At 42.9% G+C, this 16,250-nt stretch overlaps 2 protein-coding genes across 12 annotated transcripts in view; both read right to left on the bottom strand.

The window, feature by feature from the left end:
- Positions 1-12,827, bottom strand: part of Gpatch8 (G-patch domain containing 8) — a 73,176-nt gene extending 60,349 nt beyond the window's left edge. For all 11 annotated transcript variants that reach the window (XM_052759489.1, XM_052759494.1, XM_052759493.1 and 8 more), the window contains exon 1: positions 12,577-12,827. Coding sequence is in view for 1 of the 11 variants with exons in the window: in XM_052759485.1 (XP_052615445.1) it covers positions 12,577-12,621 (45 nt within the window). In the remaining 10 variants the exon portion in view is untranslated. The remainder of the gene's footprint in view (positions 1-12,576) is intronic.
- Positions 12,828-14,579: 1,752 nt separating this feature from the next.
- On the bottom strand, positions 14,580-15,032 carry LOC128123276 (dolichyl-diphosphooligosaccharide--protein glycosyltransferase subunit 4-like). Its single transcript, XM_052759497.1, has one exon. The coding sequence runs from the start codon at positions 14,964-14,966 to the stop codon at positions 14,853-14,855; it is 114 nt and encodes a 37-aa protein (XP_052615457.1). The 5' UTR covers positions 14,967-15,032; the 3' UTR covers positions 14,580-14,852.
- Between the last annotated feature and the right edge of the window lie 1,218 nt (positions 15,033-16,250).

The following is a 16,250-nucleotide window of genomic DNA, read 5'->3' as shown; positions in this document are numbered from 1 at the left end:
CTACAAAGTGAGTTCCAGTACAGCCAAGGGTACATAGAGAAACCCTTAATTATATGTGAGTGCAGGTGCCCAAGGAGAAGGCCAGAGGCACGCCATCTTCTTGGAGTTGTGAGCTGCCTGATATGGGCGCTAGAAACTGAACTCAGGTTCTCTACAAGAGCAGAACTTTCTCTTAACTACTGAGCCATCTCTCCAGTCTTAATTCATGTTTCTTTATGCTCTAGAAAGTTAAGTCATAGCTAGGTATGGGGGAACACATCTGTAATTCCAGGACAGAGACAGAGGCAGAAGAATTGATAGTTCCACCCCATCATCCTGGAGGGGGCTACCCAGCAAAATGCTGTTCAAAACAAAACAAAATGTCATACTAGAAGAACAAACAGAAAAGTTGCATCATACTGTCTGAGTTGCCAATGTTGTTTTTTGTAGATGACTTGCTCTGCTGAGAGACAAATGTTATATGTAAACATAATCAAACAATTGTCATTGAAACAAGAAGACAAAGCAGTTAAGATTTCTAGGAAGTTATTTCTAACTGCAGTTTTTTTCAGACCTATCTGCTTCATTAGGAAAGAATAAATCATAAGATAGCATTGAATCAAATATTAATTTTCTGGTTGGTTCCCTTTTTTTCCTGTACTGAGGATATATATGTATTTTTAATGTTACAAGAGTTTTTGAAAAAGAAAGAAATGAATGTTGTGTTATGGTTCTGGGGAAATCTAGCCCAGGCCTTGCACATTCTAAACAAGCACTCTACTACTCAGTTCCATCTCCACCCCTGAAAACACTTACGAGGGCTGTCTTGATGGCTTAGAGCAGTGTTTTTCAACCTGTGGGTCCAAACCCCTTTGAGGTTCAAACAATCCTTTTACAGGGTTGCCTGAGACCATCAGAAAACACAGATATTTACATTACAATTCATAACAGTAGCAAAACTAGTTATGAAGTAGCAACAAAAATAATTTTATGGATGGGAGGGTCACCACAACATGAAGGCTGAAGCATTAGAAAGGTTGAGAACCACTGCTTAGATGGCAAAAGCAGTTGATGAGCAAGACTGAAAACCTGAGTTCAATCCCCAGAACATGAGGTGGAAAGAGAGAACCCCTCCCAAAAAAGCTGTCCTCTGAACTCCCACATACCTGTGGGGCACATGTGCCCCAGATAGACATAGATAGATAGACTATAGTAATGAGAATGTCACTTGTGCCAGGCGGTGGTGGCGCACGCCTTTAATCCCAGCACTCACGAGAGGCAGAGGCAGGTGGATCTCTGTGAGTTTGAAGCCAACCTGGTCTACAAAGTGAGTTCTAGGACAGTCAGCACTGTTATATAGAAAAACTATGCCTCAAAAACCAAAACCAAAACCAAACAAACAAAAAGTTACTTATCAAAGTCAGTGGACTCAAAGTGGGTTTTTTGTTTTGTTTTTGCTTTTTTTGAAACAAGGTCTTTCTATTTAGTCTTGGCTGTCCTGAAACTCCATATACAGACCAGGCTAGCTCCAACTCACAAACATCCTCTTGCCTCTACTTTCTGAATGCTGAGTTTATTAAGGGCATGAGCCACCACACCTGCCCCCCATGTGGTTTTTCTTTTTCTTGGTTTCTCAAGACAGGGTTTCTCTATGTAGCTTTTGGAGCCTATCTTGGAACTCACTGTGAAGACCAGGCTGGCCTCGAACTCACAGAGATCCACCTGCCTCTGCCTCCTGAGTGCTGGGATTAAAGGCGTGCACCACCACTGCTGGAACTCCCTTGTAGTTTTTATTTAGTTTTTAGTAATTTAATTTTAGTTCACTTTATTATTTGGGTATGTATGTGTTAGAATTCACTTGCAGGTATGATGTGTGTGGGCAAATACTCATGGCCCTTGTGTGGAGATCAGAGGATAATGGAAGCTGGTTCTCTTTCCACTTTTTTGTAGGTGCTATAGAGTATTTTAACTATGTAAAGATGTGTTACATTTGTTTAATTATGAAAGGATGTGTTACTGTCTTACCTTGTCTGCCTAAGGCACCTCAATAGCTAGACAGAAGAGGGATAGGCAGGGCTGGCAGGCAGAGAGAATTAACAGGAGGAGAAATCTAGGCTCGAGAAAGGAGGAGGAGAGAACAAGGGAAATGTCTTGGGCCAGACAGGCAGTCACCAGCCAGCAGACACAGAACAGGACATACAGAAAGAAAGGTGAAAAGCCCTGAGGCAAAAGGTAGATAAACAGGTTAATTTAATTTAAAAGAGTTAGTCAGAAATGAGCCTAAGCTAGGACGAGCATTCAAAACTAATAATAAGTCTCCATGTCATGATTTGGGAGCTGGTTGGTGGCCTAAAAGAAAAAAGTCTGGAATAGTAGGTTCTGGGTAATCAGCTCAAGTCATCAGGCTTCTCAGCAAGAGCACTGGCTTAAACCACATTGCTGGCCCAGGTCTTAAGTTTCTGATGAATGATCATATCAATTAACAAAGCTGTAAACATGTGACTTTTTTCCATCTAGATGAGGTGTGAGCCAAGTTTAAATTGATTTTAATTTCGACATGCCTCTTAGTCTACCTTTAACTTGATTCTGACTAGTAAGTATATTACACGCGTCTCTGTCTTTCCCTGCCATCACCAACTAAAATTCCTTTTTTGTTTTGGTTTTTCCAGACAGTTTCTCTGTGTAACAGCCCTATCTGTCCCAGAACTTGCTTTGTAGGCCAGGCTGGCCTCAAACTCACAAAGATCTGCCTGCTTTTACCTTCCTAGCGGCGGGGACTAAAGGCATGCACCACCATGCTTGGCATTTGTTTGCTTCTTGTCTCAGGCAGCCCATGCTGTCCTTGGACTCACTATAAGGAGCTGAGGACACTGCCACACACTGCCACACCCAGCTTTATCTTTTCTACTCCATTTATCAACACTCCTTAGAGACTGTCTAATGTCTCTGAGCAAACTTAGTACTGTGGCCCTACCTTACAACTCAAATAACGTATTTATCTATAATTAAGGATTTTTTCACTATTACAATTATGTGTATGCAGGTGTGTGTACACATTTGTGTCACGGCACACATATGGAGGTCAGAGGACAAGTTGTGGGAGTTAGTTCTCTCCTCCTACTATGTGGGTCCTACAGACTGAACTCAGGCTTTTGGTAGCAAGCACCTTTAACCACAGCTGTTTGCTGACCTCAATTTGGACTTCTAAATTCAGATCATATAATGATGTTGGGTACAGGAATAGCTCAATTGAAAAGAATGTTTGCCAAATATGCACAAAGCTCTGGGTTCAATCTCCAACATCACACAGACCAGGTATGGTGGCATACACCATCCCAGCCAGCACTTAGGAGACAGAGGCAGGAGGATCAGAAATTCAACGTCATCCTTGGCTACACAGCAAGTTCAAGACCAGTCTGAGATATATGAGACTGTCTCAAAAGAAAAAGTTACAAAATAATTTTGTTTCTACCTTCCACAGATAAATGGATGGATGGATGGATGGAAGATGGAAGGAAGGAAGGAGGAAGGGAAGAAGGAAGGAAGGCGATGGAGAGTGCAGTAAGTGATTCCTATAACCACATGGTAAAGGAGAAAACTATCACAACTGTCCTCTGACCTCTACAAGCACACTGTGGCACTCACAGCCCACACTCATCAATACAAACACAATAAATAATAAACGTCCTTTTTTTTGGGGGGGAACAGTTTCATTATTAGACAGGCTAGCCCTGAACCCACAAAGATCCACCTGCCTTTGCTTCCTAAGAGCTAGGATTATATATTTGTGCCACCATACCCTGCTAAACTTCAAATTTTGAAAGAAGTGGCATGAGGCAGACACAACCATACAAGACAGTCATATTTATTTAATCTATTAACAAACACAAACACATTCCAAATGAATAAATTTTACTATTGAAAGGGAATGTATCAAGAGAGAGAAGAAAAAAAACTATCCTTGAAACGGAAAATCAGGCTGGTCAATGGTAGCACACACTTTTAATTGGGGGCACTCAGGAGGCAGAGGCAGGCAGATGTCATGAGTTTAAGGTCAGCCTGGTTTACAGAGCTAGTTCCAGGATAGCCAGTGCTACAGAAACAAACCCTGTTTCAAAAAACAAAAAAAAGAAAGAAACTCACAGAGATCCACTTGCCTTTGCCTCCCCAGTGCTGGGATTAAAGGTGTGCACACCACAAATAGTGCAAAAAATTTTTTTTCCAAAAGATCTTTTTTAATGAATGTCTTTCTCTTTGTTATTCATATGGAATTGGAAATATGACTTTCATATAAGCCATGTTTTAAAATGTTTTCTGCTGAGGCTGGAGAGATGGCTCTGAGGTTAAGGGCACTGGTTGCTCTTCCAGAGGTCCTGAGTTCAATTCCCAGCAACCACATGGTGGCTCACAACCATGTATAATGAGATCTGGTGTCCTCTTCTGGTGTGCAGGCACACATGCAGGCAGAACACTGTATACATAATAAGTAAATCTTTTTTTTTTTTAAAAGGTTTTTGCATTATATATCCTGTGCCCTTTGGGAGTCTTTGTTTTTGTTTTTCCTTCAAAAAAGCATTGGTGGTACATGCCTTTAATCCTAGAACTCAGGAGGCAGAGGCAGGTGGATCTCTGTGAGTTTGAGGCCAGCTTGGTCTACAGAGTGAGTTTCAGGACAGTCAGGGCTACACAGAGAAACCCTGTCTTGAAAAAGAAAAAAACAAAAAGAAAAAGAAAAACAAACAAAAAGGAAGTTTTAATATTTGTGTGTCCTTAGAGGCCAGAAGAGGGCATTTGTTTGGAGAATAAGATCTCAGTATGTGGCTCAGGTTGGCCTCTAACTGTAGCCCAGACTTGTCTCAGCCTCCTAAACACTGAGATTCCAGGGTGGGACACCAGGGACACCAGCATGCCTGACATCCTTTACTTTTTGAATACTTCTAGGGAACCTTCAGCTGATATTCCTTTGGTCACTATTAGTTTTATCCCTGAATCAAATCCTTTCCATCTCTCATACTATGGGAATGTAAATGGTAATGATTTTATCTAAGTTTTAGTATCCCAAGCATAGCTGACATTGACTCTTTTTTTTTTTTTTTTTTTTTAAGATTTATTTATTATGTATACAGTGTTCTGCCTGTATGCCAGAAGAGGGTGTCAGATCTCATTATAGATGGTTGTGAGCCACCATGTGGTTGCTGGGAATAGAACTCAGGACCTCTGTAAGAACAGCCAGTGCTCTTAATCTCTCAGCCATCTCTCCAGCCCTGACATTGACTTTTATAGCTTATGACATTTGTTCCAATTGAAAGGAAAAACAAAAAAAAAAACCAAAAAACAAGAATAAAATCTGAGTAGGAAGTACTCTTGAACACACTGGCACAGGAGATCACTTCCTAAATATAACACCAGCAGCACAGACACTGAGCACAACAATTAATAAATGGGACCTCTTGAAACTGAGAAGCTTTTGTAGGGCAAAAGACATGGTCAATAAGACAAAAAAGACAGCCTACAGAATGGGAAAAGACCTTCACCAATCCCACATCTGACAGAGGAATTATCTCCAAAGTATATGAAGAACTCAAGAAACTAGACATCAAAATACTGAAGAATCCAATTAAAAAATGGGTTAAAGAGCTAAACAGAGAATTCTCAAAAGAAGAATCACAAATGGCTGAAAGACATTTAAAGAAATGTTCAACATCCTTAATCAGCAGAGAAATGCAAATCAAAACACTGAGATACCACCTTACACCTGTCAGAATGGCTAAGATCAAAACCACTAATGACAGTCTGTGTTGGAGAGGATGCGGAGCAAAGGGAACACTCCTCCACTGTTGGTGGGAGTGCAAACTTATACAACCACTGTGGAAATCAGTATGGCGGTTTCTCAGAAAATTGGCAATCGATCTACCTCAAGACCCAGCCATACCACTCTTGGGCATATACCCAAGGAATGCTCAATCATACCACAAAGATACAAGCTCAACTATGTTCATAGCAGCACTATTTGTAATAGCCAGAACCTGGAAACAACCTAGATGCCCGCCCATCAATTGAAGAATGGATTAAGAAAATGTGGTACATATACACAATGGAGTACTACTCAGCAGAGAAAAACAATGACAGCATGAAATTTGCAGGCAAATGGATGGAACTAGAAAATATCATCCTGAGTGAGGTAACCCAAACCCAGAAGAACAAACATGGTATGTACTCACTCATAAGTGGATTCTAGATATAAAGCAAAGAACAATCAGACTGCAACCCACAGAACCAGGGAGGCTATATAGTAGGGAGGACCCTAGGATGACTGTGGCTTATAATAAGTTTTGGTTTTACTCAATTACTGGGCAAGCCTCAATGAAACATTTCACTATTAGGATAAGAATTTATACTGTACCAAGCTGATAACAGAAAAATAAATTTAACAAAAAGAATAAAATCTGTCCATTTGTTATTTCTTGCACACTTGCATTAGAATAGCAACTCTCTTCCATAGTACTAGACACATGCACACACACATACACACAAAACCTGTTTCTGGGACCTAAATATCTTAAAACTATGAGCCTCTTTTCAAGTAAAACTCTTCTGACAGTCCCATTCTGTTATCACCGATGGCACATAAAAGATGCAAGGCACAATTCAATGGTAGAATACTTGTTTAGCATGATCAATCCCTTGATTTTTGATCCCCAGTATAAGGGGAGGAAAAGGGAGAAAAAGGGTCCAAAAAGGAATCCTATAAACATACTACATAAAAGTAACAGATGGCTTTCTCACTGCAATTTAACACTGTGATCATGTAAACAGAGTCTAGAAAGTTCTTGAGCAAATGTTACATTTTTATTATGATCATTACAATAGTTCCCCATGCTAGGCAGAGAAGGGCACCCAGGCTAGGTCTGCTCAGTAAATACCAGGCTCCCAAAACACTCCCTTATGTCTAAGCCCAGCACTAAGGAAGAGAGGGAAGTCTAGGCCCTGATCCTATCCCCTAGTACCGAAGGAGCCCAGGGCTGCTGACGACAGGTCTTCCACGTTTTATCTAATGATCTCAGCAGTCACAGTTCAACTGCCTACAGAATGAGAGGTGCACAAATACCACACCAAACTGAAATACAGACTACAGTGCCAGATTATTTTTCATTTCCTAGGAAAATCCAAAATCAAGCGATGACAAGATGGCTCAGCAAATAAAGGCCCTTGTTGCCAAACCTGTCTATGTGAGTTTGATCCATGAGACCAAAACAGTGGAGAGAATGAACTCTCACAAATTGTCCTCTGACCTCCATACATGCAACATGGCACCTGGGTACACACACGTGTACACATACACGTACACACACACACACACACACAAATGTGAAAATAGGGAAAATACCCCCCGCCATAAGTACATAAAAGTAAGGTGTAAAACAATAAAGGATGACACCCACCATCACCTTTAATCACAGCACTTGGGAGGCAGAGGCAGGCGGATCTCTGTGAGTTTGAGGTCAGCCTGGTCTACAAAGTGAGCTCCAGGACAGCCAGAGCTACAGAGAAACTCTGTCTTTTTTTTTTTTTTTTGGTTTTTAGAGACAGGGTTTCTCTGTGTAGCTTTGCGCCTTTCCTGGAACTCACTCTGTAGACCAGGCTAGCCTCGAACTCACAGAGATCCGCCTGCCTCTGCCTCCCGAGTGCTGGGATTAAAGGCATTCGCCACCACCGGCCGGGCCGAGAAACTCTATCTTAAGAAAAACAAAAACAGCCTGAGCCAAATGTGGTGGCTCATGCCTGCATGCAATCCCAGCACTTGGGGACAAATGCTATGAGTCTCAGACAAGGGTAGACTAAAAGGTAAGGCCCCGACTTAAAAAAAAAAAAAAAGTATTCATTTCTTTATCTATTGTGCTCATTGCTGTAATCCTTTTTTCTTAAAAACTCAATGCACTGCTGGCAGTGGTGGCACACACCTTTAATCCCAGCACTCGGGAGGCAGAGGCAGGGGCAGGCGGATCTTTGTGAGTTCGAGGCCAGTCTGGGCTACAGAGTTCCAGGAAAGGCGCAAAGCTACACAGAGAAACCCTGTTTTGAAAAAAACAAAAAACAAAACAAAAACCCCAAAATGTTCTTATCATAAATTACATTATATCTTTTTCATTGGTTTGTGCAACACTTGAAACTGGTGAACAAATGTCTTATTTAGTAAATACAGAAAGAGGTGATGTCTCATTCAGAAATTGAGGTCAGATTCTAAAGGAGTCGTTAAAGCTCTATTAGACAAACAAAAATCAGTCTAGATTACAAAGGTTTCTAAAGATAAAATGCCACTTTGAAAAGCTACCAGTGCCAGGTGGTGGCGGCAGCGCATACCTTTAATCCCAGCACCGAGGAGGCAGAGGCAGGTGGATCTCTGTGAGTTCCAGGCCAGCTTGGTCTACAGAGTGAGTTCCAGGAAAGGCGCAAAGCTACACAGAGAAACCCTGTCTCAAAAAACCAAAAAAAAAAAAAAAAAGAAAGAAAGAAAGAAAGAAACGAAAAGCTACAGGTAGACTCTTTTTTTTCTTAAAGTTAAAAAACCAATCTAAGGGTCAGAGAGATGGCATGGTAGTAAGAACATATAGTACTCTCAAAGAGGACCCAAATTTGGCTCCTAGCACCCATGTGAGGCAGCTCACAACCACCTCTAACTGCACCTTCACAGGATCTGATGCCCTCTTCTGGCTCCTACAGGTACTGCACTCACAAGCACAAACCCCTCACATACACACACACTTCATTTTTGAAAAATAAAAATTGGAAAAGCCAATCTAAATTCAAGCCCTACAATGTAACAGATGTATTAAGCAAGTTACTGAACTATTTATGCTGCAATTACTTCATGTAAAAATGGGAATAATAGCAGCTACTTCATAAGGATTATTGTGAAGATAATATATACAAAACCTAAAGAATAATGCTTTTTTTCTCATTTCTTAACATTTTAAATTTTATTTGTGCGTTTATGTGTGGGAACACACACATGGAGCTGGTCAGAGGACAAACTGCGGTAGTCTGTTTTCTTCTAGAACCTGTGTCCTGGGAATAAAACTCAGGCAAGTTTGGTAGAAAGTGACTTTACTAGCTAAACCATCTTACTGGCATCTCAGTCAGTTTTTGAAACAGGGTTTCACATAATCTAGGCTGGCCTCAAACTAGCTTACTGAAGATAATATCGAAGTCCTAATTTTTCCTACCTCTAACTCCAAAATTCTGGGATTACAGGAGCACACCACCAGAACTGGCCTTTTTTTTTCCTTAAAAGCAGGGTCTCGTTATGTATCCCTCGCTGGCCTCAAACTCACAATCTTCCTACGTCGGCCTCCCAAGTGGTAAACATATAAATATGCACTATTTTGCTCAACTACTTAAAACCTTAAAAGGAGGCTACATTTAACTTGTGAGTAATCTAAACTTGAAACATATTTTAGATACATTACTCAGAGTATTTTACTATGTTTCATTTCCTCTTCAATGACTTTAAACCAAAGGACACTACTGACAGTCGATCAATGTTTTTTTTTTTCCTTTTATTAAAACATCCAGGCTGGGGCGTGGCCTTGGCATTAATCCCATCACTCAGGAGGCAGAGGAAGGCAGATCTCTCTGAGTTCCTGGCTGGCCCAGTCTACAGAGCAAGTTCCAGGCAGGCTCCAAAGCTACATAGAGAAATGAAACCTGTCTTGAAAAACCAAAAAATGTGTGTGTGTGTGTGTGTGTGTGTGTGTGTGTGTGTATTGACTATTTTCTCATTTTATTATTTTTATTGTTACTGTTATTACTACCATAGTACTAAGGATCAAATCCAGGGCCCTTCACAAATTAGGCAAGTACTCTACCACTGAACTTATTATATACCCTGAGCCCTTAAGTTTTCTGTTTGTTTGTCTGTTTTTTGGTTTTTTCAAGACAAGGCTTCTCTGTGTAGCCTTGGCTGTCCTGGAACTCACTCTGTAGACCAGGCTATCCTCCATCTTAAGATTGGCCTGCCTCTGCCCTTAATTATTTTTAAAGTAATTTTTTTTTAAGAAATGATAGCATAATTTACAAAAGGGACTGGGAATATAACTCAGTGGTTGAGTACACACAAACATAAGTAAATAAATAAATAATTTTTTAAATGCAATTTAAAAAAAAAAGAATTTCATTTCTGCTTGGTTATTTAACTCAGTGGATAAAGTGCTTGCCTAGTACCAGGAGTTCTAGGTGTGGAAGAGCACACCTATAATCCCAGCACTGCTGAGGCAGGGGGAAATCACAAATTAAGATCATTCCTGGCTACAATGCAGATATAAGGCTAGTGTGGGATACATGAGACATGGGCTCAATCAATCAGTCAATCAATCTTCCGTTTCCAATATTCTCATTTACGCAAAACACTAGGAGATTCAAATTTTAAGTGGGTTATTTCTGAGCAAGTGCAGAAAATACAGCTAAAAATGTATGTAATAACATCGAAGAACTAAAAAAAAAAAACTGAAGCATCTCTTTTGATTTTTTAAAAAGCTGTTCTATTTACTTCACGGGAGGTGTCAGAAGACAACTTTTAGGAGCTGATTTGGTTCTTTCCCTCCACTTGTGGATCCCAAGAATCTAACTCAGGTCATGAGACTTAAGTCCCTGAACCACCTCCATAGCTGCTTTTTTTTAAAATTTACTTTTAATTTCCTCTTCCTTTTTCAGCCATCTGAAAATCAGGCGTTTTGTGACTTTTTAAATGAAAATTTATTTTTAATTTGTTATGATCTTGTGTGTATGTTATGTGAGGGGACATACATGTGGAGGTAAGAAGACATCTTCTTGGAGTCGGTCTCTCCTTCCACCTTCCAGGGATCACCAAGGTTGTCAGACTTCCGGGGAGCACAAGGGCTTTTTACCCACTGGGTCATCTCACTAGCCCATGAAATCAGATTTTATATGAACTCAACTAAAGCATCAAAAAGGGTTCCTACTTAGTTTCTAAGTGACAACAGTCACATCCTGATATCCAGTTTTCACAGTCTTCATTCAAAATCCTGTTTGAGCCTTCTGAAATAGTTGAGGGCCATTTTCCCTCAAAACTTAACTGTCTACACTGTCTGGTTTCAATTTTACTAGGTCACCTTGAATTCTCTTCTCTGAAAAGCATTCAAAGGTTTTCATCATCAGTAATGTATGTCTCTTTAAGCAATTTTAAGCTAATGAAATTAATAAAGCTCATGTACTTTGCACCTGCTTTATTGGGCTTGCTATAAAAAAAAAAGCCTTCTCTGGTATCAACCATCCAAACTGAACTGAATCAAACTTCTGTGGACCTGCGACACATTCTGAAAACACCTTGAGATGCTGTGCTGCAGCCTACACAGCAGGCACATGACCGCAAGGGCTTTTCGGCAACCCCCAAATTCCTTACTGCTGCAAAACTTCTCATAGCATTCACGCACAAGACTATTAAACAGTGTCGATTTAAAAAACTGTTCAATTGTTTTGTCTATTTACCAACCCGATCATCTCCAAGACTCCAAATCCTTCAAATCGCCTTCTGACACACAGCTACACCATTCCTGTGTTGCTTTGAGTAAGCTCCAAGGAATAAAAACTTGAGTTCTGAGGCTCATCCCTTGACCCAAATTGCTGTTGCCAGAAGATGCGGTAGTAATGCAGTGATCTGCAACTCTGAGGATGTATTTTACCTAGAAATAGCCAAAGGCTACTAAATCCTTTATAGTTCCAATTATTTCTGCAGTAACAATTTCAACAGCTAAAAGACGAATTATTCTAATTCGGCCTTGGGGTCCCCCCACCTCAAATGCCTGCCATCACAAGGACATCTTTTCCAGATCAACATTTACAAATGAAGAAAGAAAAATCAAGGTTTAGGCACGCGTTATCTCACGCTTGGAAAGAAAGGCCATTATTATGCTCCTTATAAATCTTGGTAGGATTCGAAGTTAAGTTTACACCAGTCCGCAGTCCTAATACCTTACTGTTTTCCCAAGCCCAATTAACGGCCTGAAAACAACAGTAGTATTTATACCCAGAGAAAGCTCAATGCTCGCCTAAACAAAAAGGCGTCTGATAAGTCAGAGTACCCTTTCCCAGGGCGAGGACAAGGTTAGACAGACGATAAAAGGTTTGTTTATCACAACGAGGAAAAAGGAGAGAAGATTCCCAAGATGATCGGGGCGAGCGAAACCCAAGGGTTCGGAAGCCCTGGCCTGGAAACCCCTGGCCCCAAGCCTTCCCAAGCCCAGCCCTCTCCCCCGAGGGCCAGCCCTGCGCCTGCACAGGCCCCCGAGCCAACCACGGCGCAGCCCAACAAAGCACCCAGCCGGGGGGCCGAAAGCCAGAGCCAAAGAGGAGGAAGCCCGCGTTTACGAGGCGAAGCGAATGGGGGATGAAGCCGGAGACGCGGCCTCATCTCAGGCAGGGAGGCCCCTCGAGAAATGAGAGGCAGGAAAGAGAGCCGGGTGCAAGGCGGAGCCGAGCGCAGGGGGCAAGAGAGCCGGGAGGCCGGGAGGGAGGCGGCCCCGGGCTCACTGCGAGCCCGCCGGGGGGGGGGGGGGGGTCCTCGGCGACGCCCGTGTTTACCTGAAAGTCTCTGTCCTCGTTGAAGCGGGAGAAGCGGTCCGCCATTTTGCCGCCTTCACTCCTCCTCAGGACGACGCTCTCCGGTTCGCTCCTTCCCTCCCGCGACACCCGCCCCCTCCCTGCTTCCACGCCTCCTCCCACGCCCACCGGGCGCGCGCAGCCGCGGGGTTGGGGGGGGAGGGTGTTGGGAGGGAGGAGGGAGCAAGAATGCGTCCCGACGGGAATTCCGGAGGCGCAGGCGCTTCGTGGGCCCGGAGGCGGGACCTTCGCGGAACCTTCGCTCATCGCCCGGCTTCGCGCACGGCCCGGAGCGACCCGAGCGGGCCGCGCATGCGCACTCCCTCCAGAGCGCCACAAGCGCTTCCGGAGGGAAAGATCAGCAGGGCAGGGTGTGTGGGGTTTGGGCTGCGTCCTCTCTGCACCTTTCTGGTGTTAAACAGCCTTTCTTCTGCTCTTGTTTACGTTCAAGCCCATGCTGTATTTGCCAAGTAATAGTATACAGGAGCATGAGATAGGACTTTAGAGGCAGAGTACTTTTCAGTGTTTTTGTTGGTTTTGGACAGGGTTTCCTGTAACCCAGGCTGGACTCTAGCTCGCTATGAAGCCGAGGCTCCCCTCCATAGTTGAAGGAGAGTCCTTTTTTGGTTTAGTTTTTGGTTTGTTTTTGTTTGTTTGTTTGTTTTTTCGAGACAGGGTTTCTCTCTCTGTGTGTAGTTTTGGTGCCTGTCCTGGATCTCGCTGTGTAGACCAGGCTGGCCTCGAACTCACAGAGATCCACCTGCCTCTGCCTCCCGAGTGCTGGGATTAAAGGCGTGCGCCACCACTGCCCTGCTGAGAGTACTTTTTTTTTTTTTTTTTTTTTTTTAAAGATTTATTTTATTTATTATGTATACGGAAGAGGGTGCCAGATCTCATTACAGATGGTTGTGAGCCACCATATGGGTGCTGGGAATTGAACTCAGGACCTCTGGAAGAGCAGTCGGTGCTCTTAACCTCTGAGCCATCTCTCCAGCCCCGAGAGTACTTTTTAAATTGACACATAATAGGATTACTTGAGAAGTAGGGGGAAAAAAAACTCTTCTCAAAGGGCTTCCATTCCCGGCAGGAAGTCAGATAACCAGTAAAATGACTTAATAGTTGTAAATATTAGCGAGTGTCAAAGACTAAAACTAGGTACAGCCACGGTTGAAGCTAAGGGGGAAGGCTCAGAAGTTCAAACTCATCCTTGGCTACATAGGGAGTTCAAAGCTAACCTAGGGTAAACAAGACCTTGCCTCAACAAAATCAAAGTGAAACTGCAGGGGAGAACATCTTTAATGAAAAAGACGACCTATCTTAAAGCTACCTGTAAATCAAGGGATTCACAACCTTGGAGAAGAGAGAATATTAAACACATGTCTGCAAAGAGCTTGACTTTTTTATCCTTTCTCATTTTTCCTTTCATATATGTTTGAGGCTCATGGATGAGTGATAGACAGTTATGAACTACCATGTGGGTGCTAGAAACGAACCCAGGTACTCTGCAAGAGGAGCAAGTGCTTTTAATTGCTTAGCCATCTCTCCAGCTCCCATTTTCTTAATGTTTTTATGGGGGAGCTTATTTAACTATTAAACTTATTCATCTTATGTGTGACTGTATTGCCTGCATGTACATATATGTACCTTGTATGTGCTTGGTGTCTAGGGAGGCCAAAAGAGGGCATCAGAGTCTCTGAAACTGGAGTTACAGGCAGTTGTGAACTACCATATGGGTGCTGGGAGTGGAACCTTGGTCTTCTGTAAAAGTAAGCACTCATTTGTTTGTTTGTTTGTTTGTTTTTCGAGACAGGGTTTCTCTGTGTAGCTTTGGAGCCTGTCCTGGAACTCACTCTGTAGACCTGGCTGGCCTCGAACTCACAGAGATCACCTGCCTCTGCCTCCCAAGTGCTGGGATTAAAGGCGTGCGCCACCACGGCCCGGCGACATTTTATTTTAAAGATGTATCTAGGTTTTTTTGTTTTGTTTTGTTTTGTTTTTACATATCTATATTTTTGTATTGGGGGGAGGGTGTAGAAAAGAAAGCAGCCCCTATACTGGGCCCTATTCAGTGGCAGCTTCTCGTTCCGTAGGGTTAAGGAAGACTTTGAGGAAATAAAAGTTGTTTGGAAAAATCCGGGTGTAGTTGCTTTGTATGCTGTGATGGGTAGGAGAGATGAAGTGAAGGGTGCAGGCCCCTCACACCCTCCATCTTGCCTCAGACTATGTCCTGGAACCCTGGGGCGGAGAAAGCGCTACTTTCATTCCTGCTTCTTGGGATTGTTGACTGCCACGTAGTGATAGAGAACCACAAGCAAGAAAAGCGACACGCCCAGCATGTTGGCAAAGATGGCGAGCTGCACGTCCGTGGTCATCCTGACCGGCTCGCCTTGGCTCCGACGCTACGCTGCACAAGCTCGAGGTAGGCGACCTCTGTATCTAGTTTTATTTTATGTGTGGGGGTTCTTTGCCTGCATGTATGTCTCTGCACCGTGTTCAGGCCTGGTGCCAGAGGAGGCCAGACGAGGACATCAGATATCCTGGAACTGGATCTGCAGACAACTGTGAGCCTCTGTGTGGGGGCTGGGAATTGGACCTGGAATTGTCTGCCAGAGGAAGGAGCCAGTGCTCCTAACTTATGAGCATCCCTTAAGCCCCTCTTTTTTTGAGATAGGGTCTCATATACCCTAGGCTAGCCTCCAACTCATTATGTAGTGAGTTTATATTGAACTTCTGATCTTCTTGCCCAAGATCTGGGAGTACAGGCATGCTCTACCACATCTGTTTTTGGAATCAAACCCAAGCCTCCATGCCTGCTGGCAAGCACCCAGCTGATGGAGCTACACACCAAGCCCCTCAGCCTCCTTTCACTGGCTGTTGTCTGTCATTCACTGATGATCTTTGTATCAATCATTTACTATAAACAACGCCTGTAGAATGATGAGTCTCAGCCAATGGGCTTACTGTGTTGTGGAGTATTTAACTATGTAAAGATGTGTTACATTTGTTTATGCTGTGGAATATTATTAACTATGTGAAAGTGTGTTACAATTGTTTCTGCTGCCTTTGTTAGCAATGCAAAGATGTGTTGCATTTGTGTTGCAGAATAATTGTTTATGTAAAGATGTATTGCATTTATTTATGCTTTGTTTGTTTAACTGTGTAAGGATGTGCTGCTCTTTCACCTTGCCTGCCTAAGGTACCTGATTGGTCTAATAAAAAGCTGAACGACCAATGGCTAGACAGGAGAAGGATAGGTGGGGTTCGTGGGCAGAGAGAATAAGTAGGAGGAGAAATCTAGGCTGGAAAGAGAAGAAGAAATAGGGAGCGAGGGAGAAAGAGAGGGACACATGGGGCCAGGAGCCAGGCAGCTGCCAGCCAGACATGAGAAGCCGGAAGGTAAGACATACAGAAAGAAAGAAAGGTAAAAATCCCTAAGGCAAAACATAGATAAAGAGAAATAGATTAAAATAAGAGCTGAGATAAGGCCAAGCATTCGTAACTAATAAGAAGTCTCCGTGTCATGATTTGGGAGCTGGTTGGTGGCCCAAAAGAAAAAGCCTGGTACGTTACAGCAAGTCAGAGGCCAGGCTGGGCCACATAGTGAGTTTCAGACGAGCCTCAGAAGCATAGTGAGACCTTGTCTCAATCAGCAGGTA

The sequence above is a fragment of the Peromyscus californicus genome, unplaced genomic scaffold (genome assembly GCF_007827085.1).
Source record: "Peromyscus californicus insignis strain IS unplaced genomic scaffold, ASM782708v3 Scaffold_3__1_contigs__length_106647218, whole genome shotgun sequence".
In the NCBI taxonomy this organism is placed as follows: Eukaryota; Metazoa; Chordata; class Mammalia; order Rodentia; family Cricetidae; genus Peromyscus; species Peromyscus californicus.
The sequence above is the reverse complement of the archived record's forward strand: the minus strand, read 5'-3'. Positions and strand labels throughout refer to the sequence as shown.